Source organism: Ictidomys tridecemlineatus, chromosome 7 (genome assembly GCF_052094955.1).
Source record: "Ictidomys tridecemlineatus isolate mIctTri1 chromosome 7, mIctTri1.hap1, whole genome shotgun sequence".
In the NCBI taxonomy this organism is placed as follows: domain Eukaryota; kingdom Metazoa; phylum Chordata; class Mammalia; order Rodentia; family Sciuridae; genus Ictidomys; species Ictidomys tridecemlineatus.
Window position 1 is genome coordinate 166,424,621 of NC_135483.1, and position 20,358 is coordinate 166,444,978.

Below are 20,358 nucleotides of genomic sequence, written 5' to 3' on the forward strand. Positions count from 1 at the left end.
ATAACGGGGAAATTAGCTTGCCATCCCTATGCTACGTGTGGAATTTAACTCCACAGAATATGCCTTGTGTTCTACCACCAATCACCCCTTTCACCACCTGAAAGAATTGGTGAAAACTCACAAGAGTGTGACTAAAGTAACACTTTGGAAATCAACTTAGAATCTTCTTGCAGGTTCTAGACTCAGTGTCATGCATTGCTTTGGGTACCCCCACCTTGTTATTAATCACAAAAAGTTCTGTCTTGATTATATATTTACTCTATATTTATACATTAAGTACCACCCATCTTTCAACTGATGTACTCAAAAGATTTTTCTTCCTTAAAATCTTGAATGCTTGATGTCTGTTCTACTAACTAAAGAAAATGCCTGTGTGGCATTTCATGAAGTTTAACGCTCTAACAGAGGACCTGGGTCTTTATTCCATGTGGTTTGTTGTTATTTGTATTGGGGATTGAAGCCAGGGGCTCTTTTCCACTAACTACATCCCCTGCTCTTTTTGTTGTTGTTGTTGTTTTGTTTGTTTGTTTGTTTTTAGGACAGGGTCTCACTAAATGCTCATTTGCTAAATTGTTGAGACTGGCCTTGAACTTGTGATCCTCCTGCCTCTCAGCCTCTCAAGTAGTTGGTATCACAGGTGTGCACCACCACACCCAGGTTCTTAACATTGGCTGAACATTCACCTGGGGATGAGGTGAATAACCAGTGCCCAGGCCCATCACCAGAACAATTTCATCAGCTTCTACAGGGGTGGGACTCATATCCTTCATTTCTCCTAGTACTTGTCATGGTAGGTACTATTATTCCCATTTTCCAGAAAAGGAAACCAAGGCTCAAAGGGTTAAGAATTTGCCCACTGCACATCTAATAAGGAACAGAAAAGCAGAAAAGTTCCAGTTCCCAAGTAACTTTCAAACCTATGTTGTTTTTGTTAAATGCCCTCCATAATACATTTTAAAACAGTGACATACATAACACAAATCTGAAAACCTCACCCTCCTCATCCACATGTAGACCAGGGATCAGACCACAGAGCCGTTCACCCACACGCAGCAGCAGGAAAGCCCCTCTTCTCTCTTCCACACCTCAGCTTTCACCCTATCTCTGAACTGTCACTCTCTCCACATCTCCACCCCATGACCAAGATGACTTTTTCTCTCTAGGAACCAGGTCAGAGCAGCACATCCACTAGAGCCGGTTGGCCAGACCAATCGGCAACCCCTTCTATAATTGTGACTGTGAGTTGTGAGCATTTTTATTTCCTAAATGCTTGGATTTAAGTAATATCAATGTGTTAGATGAAATATGATATTTTAAAAAAGACAATGAATTAAACAGATTGACAGGGGTGAACCAACGTGAAAATAGCTTGCCTTCTTCCTCAACTCTACTTGTTGCTTTTCAATTTATTTATTCCCTGGACAAAAGGAGAAAACACAAAGAGATTCTCAGTGCATCTAAGAATTCCTCCTATGAATTCCCATTTTTACTAATTAGAGAATATCATCAACTTTTCTTTTCTCCAAACACTGCACGAAGAGCCACTTTTTACTGCTATTCTTAGCAAATCTGGAGCTAAGGGGAGGGAGGAACAGCCACCCAACTCCTCAGGTTCTGAGAAAGGCAGACTTTCTTCCCCAGTTTGCTGCCGGGCGGGGGCAAGCCTTCCACAATATGGATTTCGTTGTCTGAACTCTCTCAGCTCTGCCACACCCCTTGTCAGAGCAGAGAGCCTCAGTTACATCACAGATCAGCCGGGAAAACAGCTAGTCATGAATCACAGAGACTCGTGGATCTCTGCCGAACAAAGAACTCCAGCTCTGGGAAACTTTCTGGCCCAGCCCAGTCTTTTCCTCTGCCCCAGTGGAAAAGCAGGTAATTTCCAACTAGTCCAGTCGAAAACCAGCGCAAGGCAGGTGTAGCAAAGCCAGGTCAAGAGCTTTCTTTATCTTCTCACATCCACAAATGCTGTTTTTTTTTTTTTTTTTTTTTTTAATACCAGCTGCATCCTAAACACTAAGTAAAGATGGTGATTAGTAGTGGTGGTGGGCGTCTCAGTAGGAGCTTTCTTAAGAAGAAAAGGTTTTGAATGAGCCAATGAAAGCTGTTGCCAGGGAACCAGATGCCATGAACAGGCCACTCCAGCAGCGTAAGAATACAAGCCACAGAAGCCAGGAGTGTGGACTGAGCACTACGTGCACTTGGCAGCTGATCCTACAAGGCCTGTTAACCCTTTGTGCACCAGACTATGGTTCAAGAAAAGGATGATCATAGAATCCAAAGAGCTGAGCCACTCTGCTGCCAGTACTTCCCTTTAGTATGACCCTTTCAAATTAAGATGTTCTCCCGGCTGGACTCCCCGGACCACTTAGCAGAGGTGGGCATGAGTGAGCGCTGTCTAGGAACCCAAGGCCCTGCAAAGGGCAGGGCTCATGGTTGATCACATTTTTTTTTAATTTATTTTTTTAATTTTAGGTGGACACAATATCTTTATTTTATTTTTATGTGGTGCTGAGGATCGAACTCAGCGCCTGATGCATGCTAGGGGAGCACTCTACCACTGAGCCACAACCCCAGTCCACCCCCCTCCATCACATTTTTTTATGACACTAATGATTGCTCTCAACTTGTGCTCCAGTTCTATCTGCCCTATTGGCCACTGGGAGGAGGGACTTTGCTTCTCCAGTTGGGTCTGCTCTTCAAGAGCAGCTTCTCTTCTCCCTGAACTCTCTGCTTACAGAGTTTCTTGGGGCCAGCAGAGGTTGGCAGCCTATGCCCTGTTTTAAGATTGTTGCTGGGAGGAGCACGGGCACAGGCTGGCTCTCTGGGAAGATGAGAGAACAAGCAAAGCCCCTTTGGCAGGGCCTCCTGACCTGCCTGCCGGAGAATACTTTCAACACTCCACTCATCCTGATTCTTTCTTTCCCTTTCGGAGGATCCTCAATCCATGTATCCACTCCAGGGCTCCCTCCTACCTGGCTGGTCAATCTCCACAGGGGGACTTGCAAACTAACTCAGTGCTCAGGAGAATCTGAGCGCTTTCCTGAAGGAAACTACCCAGGTTGAATTGCAGGCAGTGAGGGCCCTGATGGGCCAGGGACTCCTAGCTTCATAGTATGAACTCTAGCCGTGTGGGGCTGGAGGGGAAGGTTCTCCAAGCCCCCTGACTTCTTCCTCAGATCAGACCCAGCTGCTAGCCATCACTCTCTTCGCACCCAGATTGGGGACTCATTCTGAACATCAAAATATCACTAATGTGGGCAAAGAGTGGAAAGAGAATTCTCATACACCTTGGGGTATGCAACTGCTATATTCCTGGAAAGATTCATGTTTTGTACACCAAATTTATATCTATGTAAAACAATTAGCATGCAGGACACAATTTTCACTCTGTGATAGAAAATACAGAAATTATTCTCATTGTAGAGTTTAAATACTGAACAGGAAGCCAGCTAAGAGACGAGTCCGTGACCTGCCATCTAGATACTACAAGGAGATGACTTTCAGAGCATGAGTTTGCACAGAAAAAAAAAAAAAAAAAAAAAAAACCTTACAATTGTTCACTTATAATGCAGAGAGAGTGTGTGTATATTCTGGATTATGACATGAAGTTATTTCTTAATGTTTTCTATTTACTGAGTCCATACTCTGTGACAAAAACTACACTGAAATCATTGCATCTGTTAATTTCACAAACATCACTGTAATAATTGTCAATGAAAATCAAAAGAAAAACTTACCCATGGTTAAACCAGTGACAGATAAAACTATCTTCTTATTCTAACATCCAATGGTTCTAAAGTTTCGATGGTTTCAGTGAGTGGCCACCGCTCGGAGAGTCTCCCCTTAGAGTTAAACTCATCTTCACTCTTGTCAACCTCCCTGGGTCTGTTCCTATGAAGGTTTGTTACTTTTGCCCCCAGTGACTCTAGCAGCTGTCCAGAGGGTGATTGATTTCTCCCCATGTTCCAAAAGAACCAAGAACGTGTGATTTTTATTTCTTCTACAAACTTACTATCTCCCCACCATAAATTTAAGAGCTTGCAATTACTGTGAGTATTCCTACTAATAAAACGAAGCCCAGGGCAAAGGCACAACTAAATATTTTAGATTCTCAAAGCAAACCCTTCAGAAAGATAGAACTCCAGTGCCCTCCCCATGAACTAGCCCGGCCATGTGGCCGTAATTTATACCTAAGGAGAGGAAGGAAGCAGGGAGCCAAGGCGGACACTTTCCCCTTTACTATGATTCTAGTGTTCTTTATTGCATTTTTTTTTCATTTCTTTTTTTAAATTTATTCTGATTTGTTATACATGATGGCAAAATGCAATTCATTTCATATTACACATATAGAGCACAATTTTTCAAGACACTGATTGTACACAAAGCATTTCGACACCACTCATGTCTCATACATGTACTTAGGGTAATGGTTTATTTTTTATTTTTATTTTTATTTATTTATTTATTTATTTATTTTTGTGGTGCTGGGGATTGAACCCAGGGCCTTGTGCATGCAAGGTAAGCACTCTACCAACTGAGCTATGTCCCCAGCCCCTACTTAAGGTAATGATGTCTAACTCATTCCACCATCATTCCTACCTCATTGGCACCTCCTTTTCCCTCCCTCCCCTTTTTCCTATCAAAAGTTCCTCCATTCCTCCCATGTTCCCCCCTAGATTGCCATTATGAGTCAGCCTCCTCATATCAAAGAAAACATTCGGCCTTTGGTTTTTTAGGTCTGGTTTGCTTCACTTAGCATTATATTCTCCAAATTCATCCATTTACCTGCAAATGCCATGATTTTATTCTTTTTAAATGCTGAGTAATGTTCCATTGTGTATATATACCAAAGTTTCCCTATCCATTCATCTACCGAAGGGCATCTAGGTTGGTTTCACAATTTAGCTAGTGTGAATTGTGCTGCTATAAACATTGATGTGGCTGTGTCCCTGTAGTATGCTGTTTTTAAGTCCTTTGGGTTTATTTCCTTTTGCATTTTCTTTTTTTCTGATCTGACCTGGACCACATGAGAAATTATCCCAGCTCTGGACAAGTCAAGTACTCATTCTTGGCAAGCCTGTGCCCTTTCCACCAAGTTAGGAGGGTTGCACCTTCTATGGTGAGTTTTTTGGTGCCCTTTCAGCCTTTGTTTGTTGAGCCTGGCTGGAGTCTCTAACTTATGGGCCTAAGCTTTGTATTATGGCTGGGCAAGCTACACACTACTAAAACAGGCTTTGATCTAATTCTCTTCCTTCATGTATCTTTCATACTGGCTCAAAGCTAATTGCACATCTCTTTGAGCATGTTAAAAAGCAAATAATGAATATTCATTGAGCTACTATTCTATGCAAGAGGTACAATGGAGAGTCCTAAAATGATGATCAAGCCCCTACCTTCCAGAGACTTACAGTCTATAGGTCACAACAAGTGGTATGAGCCTTCATATTGCATGGCGATGCTGCTTGTCATACACATGACCCACAACTTCAAAACTCTTTCATTTTTACATTCTTTTGTTTTTTTCTTTTTGGTGCCTAGGGGCACTTAACCACTTAGCAACATTGCCAGTCCTTTCTGTATTTTTATTTAGAGACAGGGTCTCGCTGAGTTGCTTAAGAGCCTCACTAAGTTGCTAAGGCCAGCTTTGAACTTGTGATCCTCCTGCCTCAGCCTCCCGAGCTGCTGGGATTATAGACATGTACCAATACACCCAGGTCATTTTGACATTCTCATATAACTTGTCTTCAATGCTCATGGTAGATCACTGTGGCTAGCTCTAGAACCTTCATTCCACTTTGCTTTGGGTGCAAATGGTTAGGAAGTTGAAAATGTTATGTCCTAGACAAATTTGCAACTATATTTGCAAGGTAATGCAAAGAGAGGAAAGGTTGGGAAGATATGAGTGTTTAGAGAGAATCATGGCAGAGAAATCTAGTGTCCAATCTCCAGTTTCATGGAGCATGCTGTTGTGGCTATAGTCATGGTCATTTACTGGTAGCTATAGGTTAGCTATGCTTCTTATGAGTATTTGCCACTACTTTATTGCAGAGGTGGGATGGAGAGCAGGCTGGAATTAGGACCCTATTTGGACAAGGTCCCATTTCACCTCTGGTCTGTTCTATGGCTTTATGCAAATCATTTAATCTCTGCATGATCTTTGCTGTTCAGGAAGCAAGGGCAACACCGATGGCTCTTCTTGTACACTATTCCTAAAGATGAATGAAATTACTAGACAATATAATCACACTTCTTTATAAAGGAGGGTGAAAATCCTGACACTAACTCCTAGACCACTCCTCCAGAGTGGCATCCATTTACCCCAAGCATTTTGGAACGAGAGACAAATTCCTGAACACACTGGGGACCTGACCATTGAAGAGCATCTATTTTCTTTGTTTCATGTGGTTTCTATTTATTTACAGAGTGCCATGGTTATTCATAATGCTTTACAAACCATAAAAACAAGGTCTCCACCCTATAGAATTTACAGTGTAATTTAAACAGACATGCTGCATGGGCTGGCAGGTCAGGCATGCTGGGGGATGGTGTTGGTGTTGTATAACATGGGTGTGGAGGGTTTCTTCTTGACTTATAAATACTTTCCAGTTACAAGGCCCTTTCATCTGGGATCCCCAAGCACTTTAGAATAGCAATAACCCCGATTGCTTTCTAAATGCACTTTCCATAAACTGTTATGGGGACTGAGTAAATGCTTTTAAATGTCTATTAATTGATCTGTGGATCTGTTCATTGTCCATATTAAACAGCATGGATGTAAACACGACAGTGTAGGTGAGGCCTGATTCGGGCTGTGGTCTGGCTGCTCACAGATCACAATTCCAGAGAGGCTTGGCATCCTTGCCCTGGTGGCTGGAAGGGCCACAGGGACACCTGTGGATTTTCCCAGGAGAGATTCTCTCTCAACCTAGATTCAGAAAGATCACCTCCTGGAGCCCTGATTCACCATTTATGGGCAAGTGAGCATTTCAAAATCAGCTGAGTTTGGAGAAAGAATTTCCACTGCAGAAACCTGGGTAGTCCTCTTTGGCTAACCATACTGATTCTCATTCGACTCTCTCCTAATTGCTCCATCCAGTGTTTCTGATGCTACTCTTCTCTCTACTCTTCTCTGTAGCCTTCCATAATGCCTACCACCATCCATCCACTACACTCACCTCCACTACATGTATACATTCGCTTCTTTTCCTAGAGGACTCACCTTTCTCCATGTCCATAAATGTACCTGCCTTAAAGTTTTGTGGTTTTTTGTTTGATTCTTTTGTTTTGTTTTTGTTTTGCATGAGGGATTGAACCCAGGGGCCCTTATCCACTAAGCCACACCTCCAGCTCTGTTTATTTTTTATTTTGAAACAGGGTATCACTAAGTTACTTAGGGCCTTGCTAAGTTGCTGAGGCTGGCTTTGAACTTGTGATCCTCCTGCCTCAGCCTCCCAAGCCACTGGGATTACAGGTATGTGCCATCATGCCCAGCTGCCTCGACATTTTTGGAGTACCAGGGGCTCCTTGAGTCCAGGAATTATGTCTCATATAGTAATCTCTCAGGAGATTTTTTTTTTTAAGGATCTTGCTGTACCTTGAAGGGGTGATGAAGGAGAAGGAAAGGAGCAACTATAGCCTAAGACCCCTGTAAACTATATATAACCCAGGTTTTGTAAGATTTTGTCCAATCTACTGTAAGGAGGTCACTCTATAATAATGCTAACAATTGAATTATGAAGTGTTACAAAATAGGGAGGGGTGCTATAAATTTGAAAATAGTTTTAAATTAAAATATACATAACATAAAGTTATAATTTTAGCCATTTTTAAGTTTACAGTTCATTGGCATTAAGTACATTCACACTGTGAATCATCTCCAGAACTTTTCATCTTCCAAACTGAAACTCTGTACCCATCAGATACTGACTGTGCTTTCCCCTCCCCCAGCCCCTGGCCACCACCATCCTACCTTCTATGCTGCGCACTTCACATAAGTGGAACTGTACGTTTGGCCATTTGTGATTGGCTTATTACATTTAGCATAAGTCTTTAAGGTTCACTATCTGTAGCACGGGTCCACTTTCCTTTCTTTTAAAGGCTGAATAACATTCCATTGCATGTCTGTGCCATTGTGTTTGACCATCCACCTGTCAGTGGACACATGGCTGCTTCCACATTTTGACTCTTGTGAATAGTGCTGCTCTAAACATGGGTGAACAAACAGACCCTGCTTTCACTCTTTTTGGGGTATATGCTCAGAAGTGGGATTGATGGATCACACTAATTCTATATTTAATATTTCAGAGGAACTGCTATAGCAATTTCTCTACAAGCTGTACCATTTAACATTCCCACCAACAGTGCATAAGGGTTTCACTTTCTCTACATCTTCATCAACATAGGTTGTTTTCTATTGTTGTTGTTTTAATAGCCATCCTAGTAGGTGTGAAATGTTATTGTGGTTTTGACTAGATTCACTGTATTGTTTCTCCATGATAAATGCCATCTCATGGAGATTCTTCCTCATTAGAGTTTAGCCTTCCTCCAGGGACCTGAAAGATAAGTGGGCTTGTAGCCTACTGCACGTCTGCATCCAGGCCAGCAGGGGGCACTTCCACAAACCGACGGACAAATGGCAGGGCAGCTTGCTTGCCCAGGCCAATGGAGGGTCCTAGATCACCATCAAGGAGGCCTTTTTGTTGCTGGACTCACTTCCCTCTCATCTTGTGTTTCTTGTGGCGTCAGCATTGAAGAGAATCAAGCAGCCTATGGAATAACAATGTTTCTCAGTGGGGATGCTACTGTCAAATTCCAGTGGGACAATTCATTTTATAGGACAATCTCACACACTGCAGAATCCTAGGCCCCTTTTGCTAAGCCAGTTATTGTAACCATCAAAATGCCCCACCCACATTTCCAAAGTTCCTCCTCTGGGGAGAGAAGCTGCCCATTTGAGAACCAGGCACAGAAAGGAAACTGTGAGCAGTCTTGTGTCCAGTTCATGGGATGCTGGGGCTCAGCCAAGGAAAACATCACAGGTGGCTTTAGGTGACCTAGATCACTCCCCTGAGTCTGTTACTGGTTAGTTGTCAGCGGCAGGCTCATGTGTCAGGAGAAAGGGGAAGACACTCTAAAAGCAAGGTGAGCATACAACAGAAAGCATATGGCCTCCTCCCCCACCCCCACCACCAGGACTTGCCATCTGAGCCTGGTCCTTTCAATGACCAGTGGACAACCCCCCACCTCTATTCCAGCTGGAGAATGAACACTACTGCCCTCCGCAGTCTCTGCCTGGCCTCTGCTGGGTTAAGGGACTTCTTTTCCCTGTGCTGCCATAGCAACCGGGAAACAACCTCTGCCACAATGAAAAGGATGGTGCTGTGGCCCAGATCTGTAGATGCACACAGCCAGTAACAGAGCAACCAGAACCAAGGGACAACAAGGGCTCCCGCAGAGGACAGAGAGGTTGTCCAGAGAGTATACAATCCGGGGCTTGAGAAGTCTGGGCAGGCAGTTTGTTTTTCTCTGCACAAAGATGCACACTGTCTAAACTGTGTGGCTGGTTGTTACTAAGAAGCTGCTGTAAGAGGGAAAAATGTATTTAATAAAAGGCCCAGTGTTTGTGGTCTTCTTGTGCTTGCTGCTGAGCTTCGGAAATCTTGAGGTGTGACCAGTTTTCAGCCTTCAAAACCAAGATGAACTGCCCCTGAAAGGGTGGTCAGAGGGGAAACATGTTTAAGCTCTCTCTCCTGAGCCGGGGACACGGGAAGTTGGTCCAGAACAAACAGAAGTTGGAGGTCTATTTTGAACCAGAGGTGAGTCTTATAGCTGAAAAGGGGCATGTTTGGGGAGTGGGGGGAGGAATGCTCTATCCTTTCACTTGAGGATGAACCAGGTGTGTTTGGGTGTGGGTTGTTACTGAGATGGTGAGGGTCTCTCAAAGACCTTAATGTAGTTGCCTCATATCCCAAGATTGCCCCTGGGGCCCTCTTCCTTCCTCTTGCACCTTGACCGACAGCCTTCTGTTTTTGAGATGGAAGGAGAATCCCGATTGCCTGGAATTTGGGTGGTTTGGTTCATGACCAGAATTCCCACCTGGGTTCTAGGCAAGCCGTTGTTTATTTGGTTTTTAGAAGTCGTGCTCTGAGGTTGAAATGCTATGTGTGTTTGTGCCATTTCAATGGCTTCCTTGAACTTTCTGGAATTCAACCCACAGGATTCATATTTAATATATGCCAAAAAAGTCTCATTTTAGAGGATTTTAAAGTGGTGGCAAAATTTCCTGGTTGTACTAGAATTTTATTTCTTGAATCCTGCCAGGAATAAGAAATCCATTGGGAGTGCTTTGCAAATTTGGGGTCATACAGAGATTTCCATTGTCATGGCAGTTTGTCATGATATTTGACCTTTGCTGTGTTAAAAGACATATAAAATTTCAAAGGACCTCTATGGCCAATGCCATTTACTTACAAGATATATAACTATTTTATAGGCTCCTAAATAGCCAAATTAGGTAAAGTTACATAGCATCTGGAATGTGTAGAAATTCTCCCTGTGTGCAGCTGAACCAGTAGTGGGTTGGAATGGTTTTCTCCTATTTAAACTGCCAACCTGTCCAGATCTAATTTCAAAGTTATTTGCTGCCCTTGACAATTCTGACTACCTACTTGCATATCAGGAAACTTTAACTGGCCCATTACCTACACTGTACCCACTCCAGCCTCCACACATGAAGAGTTCTCCTGACAATCGTATGGAATAAAATAGAATCATGCCCTGGGTCCCACTAATTTTGAGATGCGGGAAGAAAAAACAGTTGCTAAGAAGAGTATTTGTGTTTCACACCGGTAATCCCAGCAACTCGGGAGCCTGAAGCAGGAGGATTGCAAGTTCAAGGCCAGCCTGGGCAACTTAGTAAGATCCTGTCTCAAAAAGTCAAAAAAGAGTCGGGCATGTAGCTCAGTGGTAGAGCATCCCTGGGTTCAATTCCCAGTACCAAAAATAAAAGAGTAATTGTGTTCCATGATTCCACATGAAGCAACTCAGAGAAAATCAGTAACTGAAGGGAAAGTCAAACACTGCATGAGTGGAATTTGCTAAAAGAGGGTCTTCCACAGTGATTCAATCAAGGCAATTTCTTTTCATTACAGGATTACTTGAACTGGAAGTCCCCAGAAGACTATGTTCTGGTCAGCAAACCTCAGAATGAAGAGGATGCCAACCAGCATTCTTGGAACCTCTTTCTTCCTAAGACTTTTAGCACACGAAAGGGTGCCCTGATCCTCTACTCAGAAGGGCTAGCCATCTCAGCATGGACCCCCAAAGAGAGGAGAAAGGGCTCCTGCTGCCCCAAAGGTCACAAGAAGGGGCTGGATCTTGAACTTCGTACCCTTCAGGATCTCAAAGAAGCTGTCCTGGCATATGGAAGGAAGCAGGTAGGCAGAGCAGTTCCTCGGGTTTGGGGAAGGCACTGGCCTGTGTGTCTAGAAACCCAGTTGCAACCCTGGGGATAACTTCCTGGACCCTAGGAAAGGTATGAGACCCTCAGATCTCCATTTCCTCATCACTGAAATATGTTTGTATGTTGGCCACACACAATCTTCATGAGGCCTGCATGAGCTAATCCACAAGGAAGGGCTCTGTTACCATTTTGTATTTTCTTTTCTGTTATAGTAACAGAGTCCTTTGAAGCATTCAGACAGATTCAGGCCAGCAGACATTTCACCAGGAGTCCTTGAAATCCTGTCTCAGAGTTATGAGCATTATCGTCCTACCTCTGATGTTCTTGGCTTTGCGGAAAAGAGAAGAACATTTTAAATATTTACCTTGGTCCCTTCAGTGTCTGGAAGACAAATAAATGACTTTTCCATTCTGCATTTAATATTAAGGGGAACCCAGTATGCTCATTTTCTGATTCAGACTTTCTTATGAGATGCCCACATAGACCCTGCCTTATATATCTGCAGGCTTCGGCCCTTTGACTAAGGCCATAATATTATCTGGGAAGATGTGTCCCTTTATGAAATTCTAGATTTTTTTTAAATATTTATTTATTTATGTTTTAGTTTTCGGTGGACACAACATCTTTGTTTGTATGTGGTGCTGAGGATCGAACCTGGGCCGCACGCATGCCAGGGGAGCACGCTACCGCTTGAGCCACATCCCCAGCCCCGAAATTCTAGATTTGAGATGATGGATTACTCTGTGGTTTGCATCTCTATTGACTAATAAAATCATTAGCTTCTGACACCAGGCCCTCCATACGTTGGTTTCTCTTCCATCTCCCACCTATTCTTGCCAGCATCTCTACTGGGGGCCCCTCAGCCCCCTATGTGCCTAGTTCACTCCAACACCCTATGCCCTTTCTATGGCAGCTAACTCCTACCCACCCTTTAACAAACAGCTCAAATATCATCTCCTCTCTGAAGCTTTCTCCCACTTCCCTAGGCAGAGATATCCTTGGGCTCCTACTTTTGCAAACATTCCCATACCATCCCGCATTGAGATTTATCTCTGACCATCTGTCATCCCTGATAGAATAACATCTCTCCCATCACAGGGACTATGTCTAAATCACTTCCATAAATGTTTATGGAATGAATCACCCATGCCTGGTACTTTCAATGTTTCTTAGATTGTCTCCCATTATCATTATTGGACAATTTATCACCTACCCCCATCCTAGCAGAGCTTTCAAAGGAACGCTCCTTCTGTTTCCTTCCCCCACTTCAAAATAGAAAGGCTGGATGACCTTGACCAAACACTCAATTGTCCTTTGTCTTGAAATCCTACATTTAGGATAAAAGGAAGCCAATTGTTCTCAGATGCTTACTGCTACTTTGTAGCTGTTATTTTATTTAATCTTCACAATGACCTTGTAAAATGTGGTTTTCTGCCCCCCCTTTTATAGATAAGGAAACTAAAGCTCATAGGAGCTGTGTGATTTGCCCCAGGCCAGAGAGCTAGTAAATCACTAAGCCAGGATTCAAAAACGGGACTGTCTACCTCTAGGGACAGCATGGTCTGCACTTTGTCCTACTGTCTGTGGACCTGAAGGACACCAGAGGCTGTCTGTCTGGTGTTTGCCTGTTGGCCCTCAGATCCTCTCTGCACACACTTCTCCTGCTTGGCTCTGTGTCACAAGGGGGTTGAACCAGGCTATGTACAATCCCACAACTGTCTGTGTCAACTGGTTCCTGATTGAATTGACAAGGGGAGAAGACTGGAGAGGGAGAAGGGGAAAGATGGGTAGGTTCCCCCTCCAACTCTCCTCAAGTGATTAGATACGTCTGCATCATCTGTGATCCAGCCCCCAACAGACAGACACATGATGGCCCTGAGCTCCTTCAGGTGACTCCACCAGCAATTCCTTTGTCCCTCTAGCATATGAGTGGTCCCAGCTTCTGATATTACTGATCTTAGAGTTGTCTTGTATGGGGTTCTCCTGTGGCATGGTGGGAAACAGTAGTCTTTAGCAGCCTGAGTGCAACTGGCAGGATTATGGCCACAGTCTGCCTTCGTGAGCAGGAGGCAGGAGCATTAGTTGCATTGTATCTGGATGTTGGCATAAATGTGGTCCTGCCCTGTGAGCCTTCCAACAAAACTTGAGGTTGAATCCCTTTTATTCAGGTAGATAAGGGAGTGTATTGAACTCCATGGAAAATATATTGCCTCAATATCCGATTTCTGAGCTCCCCAAACCTGTATGTAACCAATCTCCTAAATTAAATTCCTTCTGTGTTTAAATACTTGGAGTAGTTTCTGGTTAGACACTGACTGTTATGCAGACCAACTGTCCAGAGTAATACCTCCCACAGCACTCAGATGCATGTCCATATGGCTACAGTCTTTGGGCAACAGGGATCTTGTTAATTTTTGAAGTAGGTGAGTCCATTTGGGAACAACTTCATTTGGGTCAGATTTGGGCTCAATGAAAAAAAAATAAGTTCCTGTCTCTGATATCCATCTACTAGATTTATAGCTCATACAAAACAGAATACAATAGTCTAACTCCAAGTGGGTAGAAGGGAAATGATGTGAAGAAACCAGAAAGGAAATAAGGTTTGGAATAATAGCAGGGCAGGAAAAAACATAGAACATTAAAAGAGGAGAGAAAGCAACTCAAAGAGTAGAACTCTGGAAAAAAGAGCATCATCTGATTAGGAAGAGTACAGATTAAGAAGACAATTTCCAAACACTACCAGAGCTGAAAAGGCTACAGGGAAACAGCAGTTTCATGCATTAGGAACAGAAATTCACGTGATGTTTCTAGAAGGCATTTTGAAAAAAATCTAAAATGAGTGAATACACTTTGATTCATTTTTCTACTTTGAGAACTTGCCCCTAGGAAATAAATGATATGTCCAAAGATTTATTGCACAAAATGTTTAGTGTTATTTGTATCTCTAATTTTTATTTTATTATTTTTATTTTTATAGTTCTTTAATCCTTTAGTTATTTATTAGTATGCAAAACACTGAAAATAATAAATGTAACACAATAAACACTGACTAGAAAAATTACAATATAATCATTTAATGGGTTTTGGATTAGATGATAAGTCATGTATCAGTCATAAATAACATGCAAAAATAAAACAGTATTCATATATAGGTAATAAAAACATCAATGTTCTATAATATTTTTTAAATGTCTACTGAGTTCCTTTTGCTTCTAAGTGCTTCCCAAGTATAATTAATTTATGCTTTCTAACAGTAAGTGATATTCCATGATCCCATTTTAAAGATGAGGAAACTAAAGCACAGATAATTTGTGTAATTGACTCAAGAAGATCATTGCACCAGAATTCCAGACCAGGCAGTATAGAAAACATTGCCATCCTAAAATGATCCAAATTTTTGAAAGATTAATTATACATTCTTAGAAGTATACACATCAAATTTTTCCTCTGGGTTCAACCATGACTAGTGTAGTTATAAATCATATTTTTATTTATATATCTCTTTTTATTAGACATTATTTCTTAAAGCCATAAAATTAAAAAAACAAAAAGCAGAAAAAAGAAAATCTTTTTGGCTTTGAAGGAGGTAGACAGTTGGCCCTAGAGATCCAAGTGGGAGATGAAGGAAGGAAATGAAATAACAAACTGTGCTTTGGAGGTGTAGTTCAGCAATAGAGTGCTTATCCAACATACTATGCTGTAAATTGAAACCACTGATAACCATACTGTCTTCCCTCAGGGGCAGTATTTCTTTGTACACATAGGATAGGTCAAGAGTTAAAGACACCATATTCTAAGTAAAATAGAAAGGTGGAGGGAAATAAATGAGGAGGGTTCACCAGAATGGTAGAACTGTTGAGGGAAGAATCTCTACTGGCTGGACCAAGAATCAAGAAACCTACTCGGGCCCCACTCAGATCTGGGAAAATGGAGTCTTTACAAGGAGGTGCAATTCAATGTCCAAAGTATCTCCCAGTGTTTTAGTCAGCTTTTTTGCTGCTGTGACAAAAGGACCCAACCAGAACAACTATAGAAGGAGGAAAAGTTTACATGGGGGCTGTTTCAGAGGTCTCGATCCATAGACAGCAGGCTCCATTCCTTGGGGCTCAAGGTGAAGCAGAACAACATGGTAGAAGAGTATGGGGGAGGGAAGTGGTTTTCATGGTGATCACTTGCCAAATACAAATATATACCCCAAAGCCATGCCCCCAATACCTGCCTCCGCCAGCCACATCCCACCTGTCTTCAGTTACCATTCAATTAATCGCATCAGGTGATTAATTCACTGATTGGGTTAAGGCTCTCACAACCCAATCATTTCTCCTCTAAATCTTCTTGCATTGTCTCACACATGAGGTTTTGGGAGATACCTCACATCCAAACCATAACACCCAGCATCCTCAGTTCTATCTGTGGGTCTGATGGGATGCACATGATAATATCTCTGGAATTTATGCCTCAACATACACTCACTCTTTAACACTCTATATGGCCCAGCTTCCTAAGGAGCAAAGATAAATGTGAAGTCAAGACCAAGAGTTCTCAGACTTCAAGATACATACAAATATGTTCCTTGGTGGTTGATTTGCCTTTTTTTCCTTAAATATATTTGTTTATTTTAAATTTTGCTTCAAATCTTTTTTAAAAAATTTTCTAGAGTCATTTATTTTAATTTATTTATTTTAATTAGGTATATGTGACAGCAGAATGCATTTTGATTCATTGTACATAATTGCAGCACAACTTTTCATTTCTCTGGTTGTATACATGTAGTGTTGCACCATATGCACAGTCCTAGAGGGTAATTATGTCCATCTCATTCCACCATCTTTCCTGCCCCCATGCCCCCTCCCCTCCTCTCCCTCCCCTTTGCCCAAAGTTCCTCCATTTTTCCCATAAACCCCACCACCATCATATGGATCAGCATCCACTTATTAGAGAGAACATTCAGCCTTTGGTTTTTTTTTTAAATTTTGAGTTATTGATGGACATAATACCTTTGTTTTATTTATCTGTATGTAGTTCTGAGGATCAAACCCAGTGCCTCACATGTACTAGGCAAGTGTTATACTACTGAGTTACAGCCCCAGCCCTTGATTTGCTTTTTAGAACAGAAATAAATCTTGTTCAGCACTCTGAAAGTTAAAATCATTCTTCTTCAGGTCTTTCATTCCTTCAACTTCTTATTTAGAAGTCAAATAGCTATAAAACCTAGATAACTATAATTTGGGGGTAGTTTCTAAATGATAGTCATAATGATGCTCTTGAAGCATCACAGAATTCTAAGGTGTCTCTCAAATCAAAAATATCAAGTAATTTTCAAATTGTTAAGTATTTATTATTCTTATACTTTTAGAATTATTGTAAATCTACTGATATTTAATATGTTTATATTAGTCCATTTTCTGTTGCTATAACTGTATATGACGGTTGAGTATAAAGAATGGAGGTTCTGGAGGCTGGGAAGTCCAAGGGCAGGCACCAGCATCTGCTCCACATCTGGTGAGGGCCTTCTTGCTGCATCATAACATGGCAGAAAACATCAAATGGAGTGATAGAGCAAGCAAGCTTTAAAAAGCCACTAATGCTTCTATAGGGACCACACCCTCATGACCTCATCTAATCCCAATTATGTCTCAAAGGCCCTACTTCCAAATACCATCAACATATGAATGCAAAGATTAAATTTCCAATATGTAAACTTTTAGAGGACATGTTCAAACCATGGCAATGCCCCATAATGAGATGTTGATTAAGCAATATATTAAAATAAAGAATAGCATGCCATTTTTCTATTCTGTGGAGGGATAAATGGGATTTAGATAATTATACCAAGGTTGTATTGCTACAACCATTTCCTTTATAAGTGGGACTATATTTTGAAGTATTGTCAGCCTTGTTCCATTGATTAGATCCACACTCAACTATACCCCCTAATTTCTCCCCACATCCTAATACTCAAGGCACTTAATTCTTTGGTTATTGTTTTCAGACACTGTCTAACCCATGGAAGTTTACCACTGTATCAAGTAAGAAAATACTATGAGAAATATGTATTTGAATCAAGCTTATTTTTCTCATCTTACATAACATAAACTCATATAAAATAAGAAAATACAGAATGGAGGATATTACCCTTTCAGCTAAAGATCAGGGGGATGAAAATTGCCTTTGCAAAACCTGATCAATAACCCGCTACTTGTTTGATGATGTCCCTAAAAAAGGAGAAGTATTCCCACAGCTGTCAATCAAGTGTTAAGGCAGCAGCAAGGCTAAGCAAGGAAGTGACTTGACTGCTCTTTTTCCTGGTGTCCTGCATTTGTGCAGGTCCTGAGCACTTGTACTTAGAGGTTTTCATAAACTTGAAGTAGGAAGGACCAAAGAGAAAGGTTGGCGAACTCAAAGGTAATGTCAATAACCTGACACTCATGGAGTGCTTACGAATCTGTGTAATAGCTTCTCTCAATCCGTTCAAGCCCATGAACTGAGTGCTCGAACTGCCTCCATTTTATAGGGGAAAGAAACTGGGACTTGACACTAAATAACTTGTCCAAAATTACACATGCAACAGAGTTATAGTTGGAGCTTGGTCAACCCTTCCAAAGCCCCACTCTTAATAGAGGGCCTGACTTTGAAAGACTCCAAATAGCCCAGGTGGAGAAAGCACCTCCCCAGATTTAACAGTGTTCGTAAAAAGTGGATCTGGGGCTGGGATGTGGCTTGGTGATGGAGTGTTTGCTTAGCATGTACGAGGCCCTGGGTTCCATTCCCCCCCCCTGCAAAACACACACACACACACACACACATACACACACACACACACACACACACACAGAGTTTTGTCTTTCCTTAAAATAACTCTTTCAATTCTAAAAACAAATCAGATTTTCATTAAAAATCAATCTGGGTTATAAATAACATTTTTATATTAAACAATATATATGATCTAGTAGACTCTTGTTTTTCTAGATTTATGTTCTTCATCCATCAGTTCCCTGTATAAGCAACAGAACATTTATAATAATGCTCATCTAGAACTTACTGTTATGGCAGTCACCAATCAAATCATTTCACTTTATATTTAATCCTCACAATAACTTTATAATTTATCTCCATTTTTATTGTGGCAACATATACATAATAAAATTTACAGTTCTAACCATTTTTTGAAAGGGTAGAGTTTGGTGGTTTAAGTGCATTTCACATTGTTGTACAAACATTCCTACCATTCATTTTCAAAATTTTTTCATTTTACCAAACTGAAACTCTGTATCCATTTAATATTAACAACCAATTTCCTCCTGCTACTTGCCCCAGGCAACCAACTTCCAACTTCCTGTGTCAATGAATTCAACTACTCTGAGTGCATCATATGAGTGAATTCTACAGAAAAACCTCACACATTCCTCTTTGTTTTTGTTTTGGTACTAGAGATTGAATCCAGGGACACTCTATCACTGAGCTACATCCCCAGCCTTTTAAAAATTATTTTTATTTTTTATTTTCCGTACTGGAGATTGAACCCAGGGATGCTTAGCCACTGAGTCACATCCCCAGGCCTTTTTATTTTGAAACAAGGTCTCACTAAGTTGCTTAGGGCCTCGCTAAATTGCTAAGGCTGGCTTTGAATTTGCCATCCTCCTGTCTCAGCCTCCGAATGACTGAGGTTACAGGCCACTATGCCTAACAGAAATTCTTCCCTTTTAAAACTGAGCAATAGTCCATCGTGTGTTTATACCACATTTTGTTTATCCATTCACCCATCAATGGACACTTAGGTTGTTTTCAGACTTTGGTTATAGTGAATAATGCCCCAGAAACATGAGAATACACTATCTGTACATGTTCCTGCTTTCAGTTCCTCTGTGTATGTATCCAGAAATGGAATTGCTAGATAATGGGCAAATCTATTTTTTAATTTTTTCAAGAACCACTGTACTGTTTTCCACCACTTTACATTCCCACCAGCAGTGCACAAAGCACTCCAGTTTCTCCATATCCTTGCCAACACTGGTCTTCTGTTTTCCCTCTCTCTTTAAAATTCTATAGAAGTTATCCTAACTGGTATGAAGTAGTAGCTCACTGCAGGTTTGATTTGCCTCTCCCTAGTGGAAGGTGACATTGAGCATCTTTTCATGGGTTTATTGGCCATCTGCACATCTTTTTTTTTTAATATAATCAATTCAAGTGCTTTACAATTTTTTAACTGGATTTTTGGGTTTTGAGTAGTAGGAATTCTTAAACATTCTGATATAAATTTGCAAATGTTTTACCCTATTCTGTAGGTTATCTTTTCACTGTTCATAGAATTCTTTGATGCACAGCAGTTTTTAATTGTTTTTCTTTTTTTCTTTTTTAATTAATTTATTTATTTTACATTAGAATGCATTTTGACATATTGTACATGAATGGAGCACAACTTCTCATTCCTCTGGCTGTGCATAGTTCAGAGTCACTCCAGTAGTGTAATCATACAGGTATAGAGAGTAATAATGTCTGTCTCATCCTACCATCCTTCCCATCCCCACAGCCTCAGCCCTCCCCTCAAATCCAATTTATCTACTTTTCTTTCTTTTATTTACCTGTTCTTTTGGTGTCATATCCAAGAAATCATTGCCAAATCCATTGTTATGAAGTTTTTCTTCTAAGAGCTTTATAGTTTTAGCTCTTATGTTGAGGTGTTTGTTCCATTTTGAATTAATTTTTTTTTTTGAGTAAAAAAGTCATGGCTCAACTTCATTATTTTCATGTAAGATATTTATTTATATCACCCCCATTTGACAGGTTAAGAGACCAAGGAACAGACTGGCCAAATAAATTCCCCAAGGTCACACAACTAGGAAGTCATTGGGATAGAATTTAAACCCAAGCCAACTGAGCTTTTATAGGAACTG

General features: G+C 41.2%; 1 protein-coding gene across 4 annotated transcripts in view; it reads left to right on the forward strand.

Annotated features, from left to right (window-relative positions):
• The first annotated feature begins 9,334 nt into the window (after window positions 1-9,334).
• Kiaa2012 (KIAA2012 ortholog) overlaps window positions 9,335-20,358 on the forward strand; it is a 139,269-nt gene continuing 128,245 nt past the window's right edge. For 3 of the 4 annotated variants that reach the window (XM_040294716.2, XM_021735682.3, XM_040294717.2), the window contains exons 1-2: window positions 9,335-9,818; window positions 11,154-11,438. In XM_040294716.2, coding sequence (XP_040150650.2) covers window positions 9,735-9,818; window positions 11,154-11,438 — 369 coding nt within the window. In that variant the 5' untranslated portion in view covers window positions 9,335-9,734. The remainder of the gene's footprint in view (window positions 9,819-11,153; window positions 11,439-20,358) is intronic. The other variant, XM_040294718.2, reaches the window with a different exon arrangement.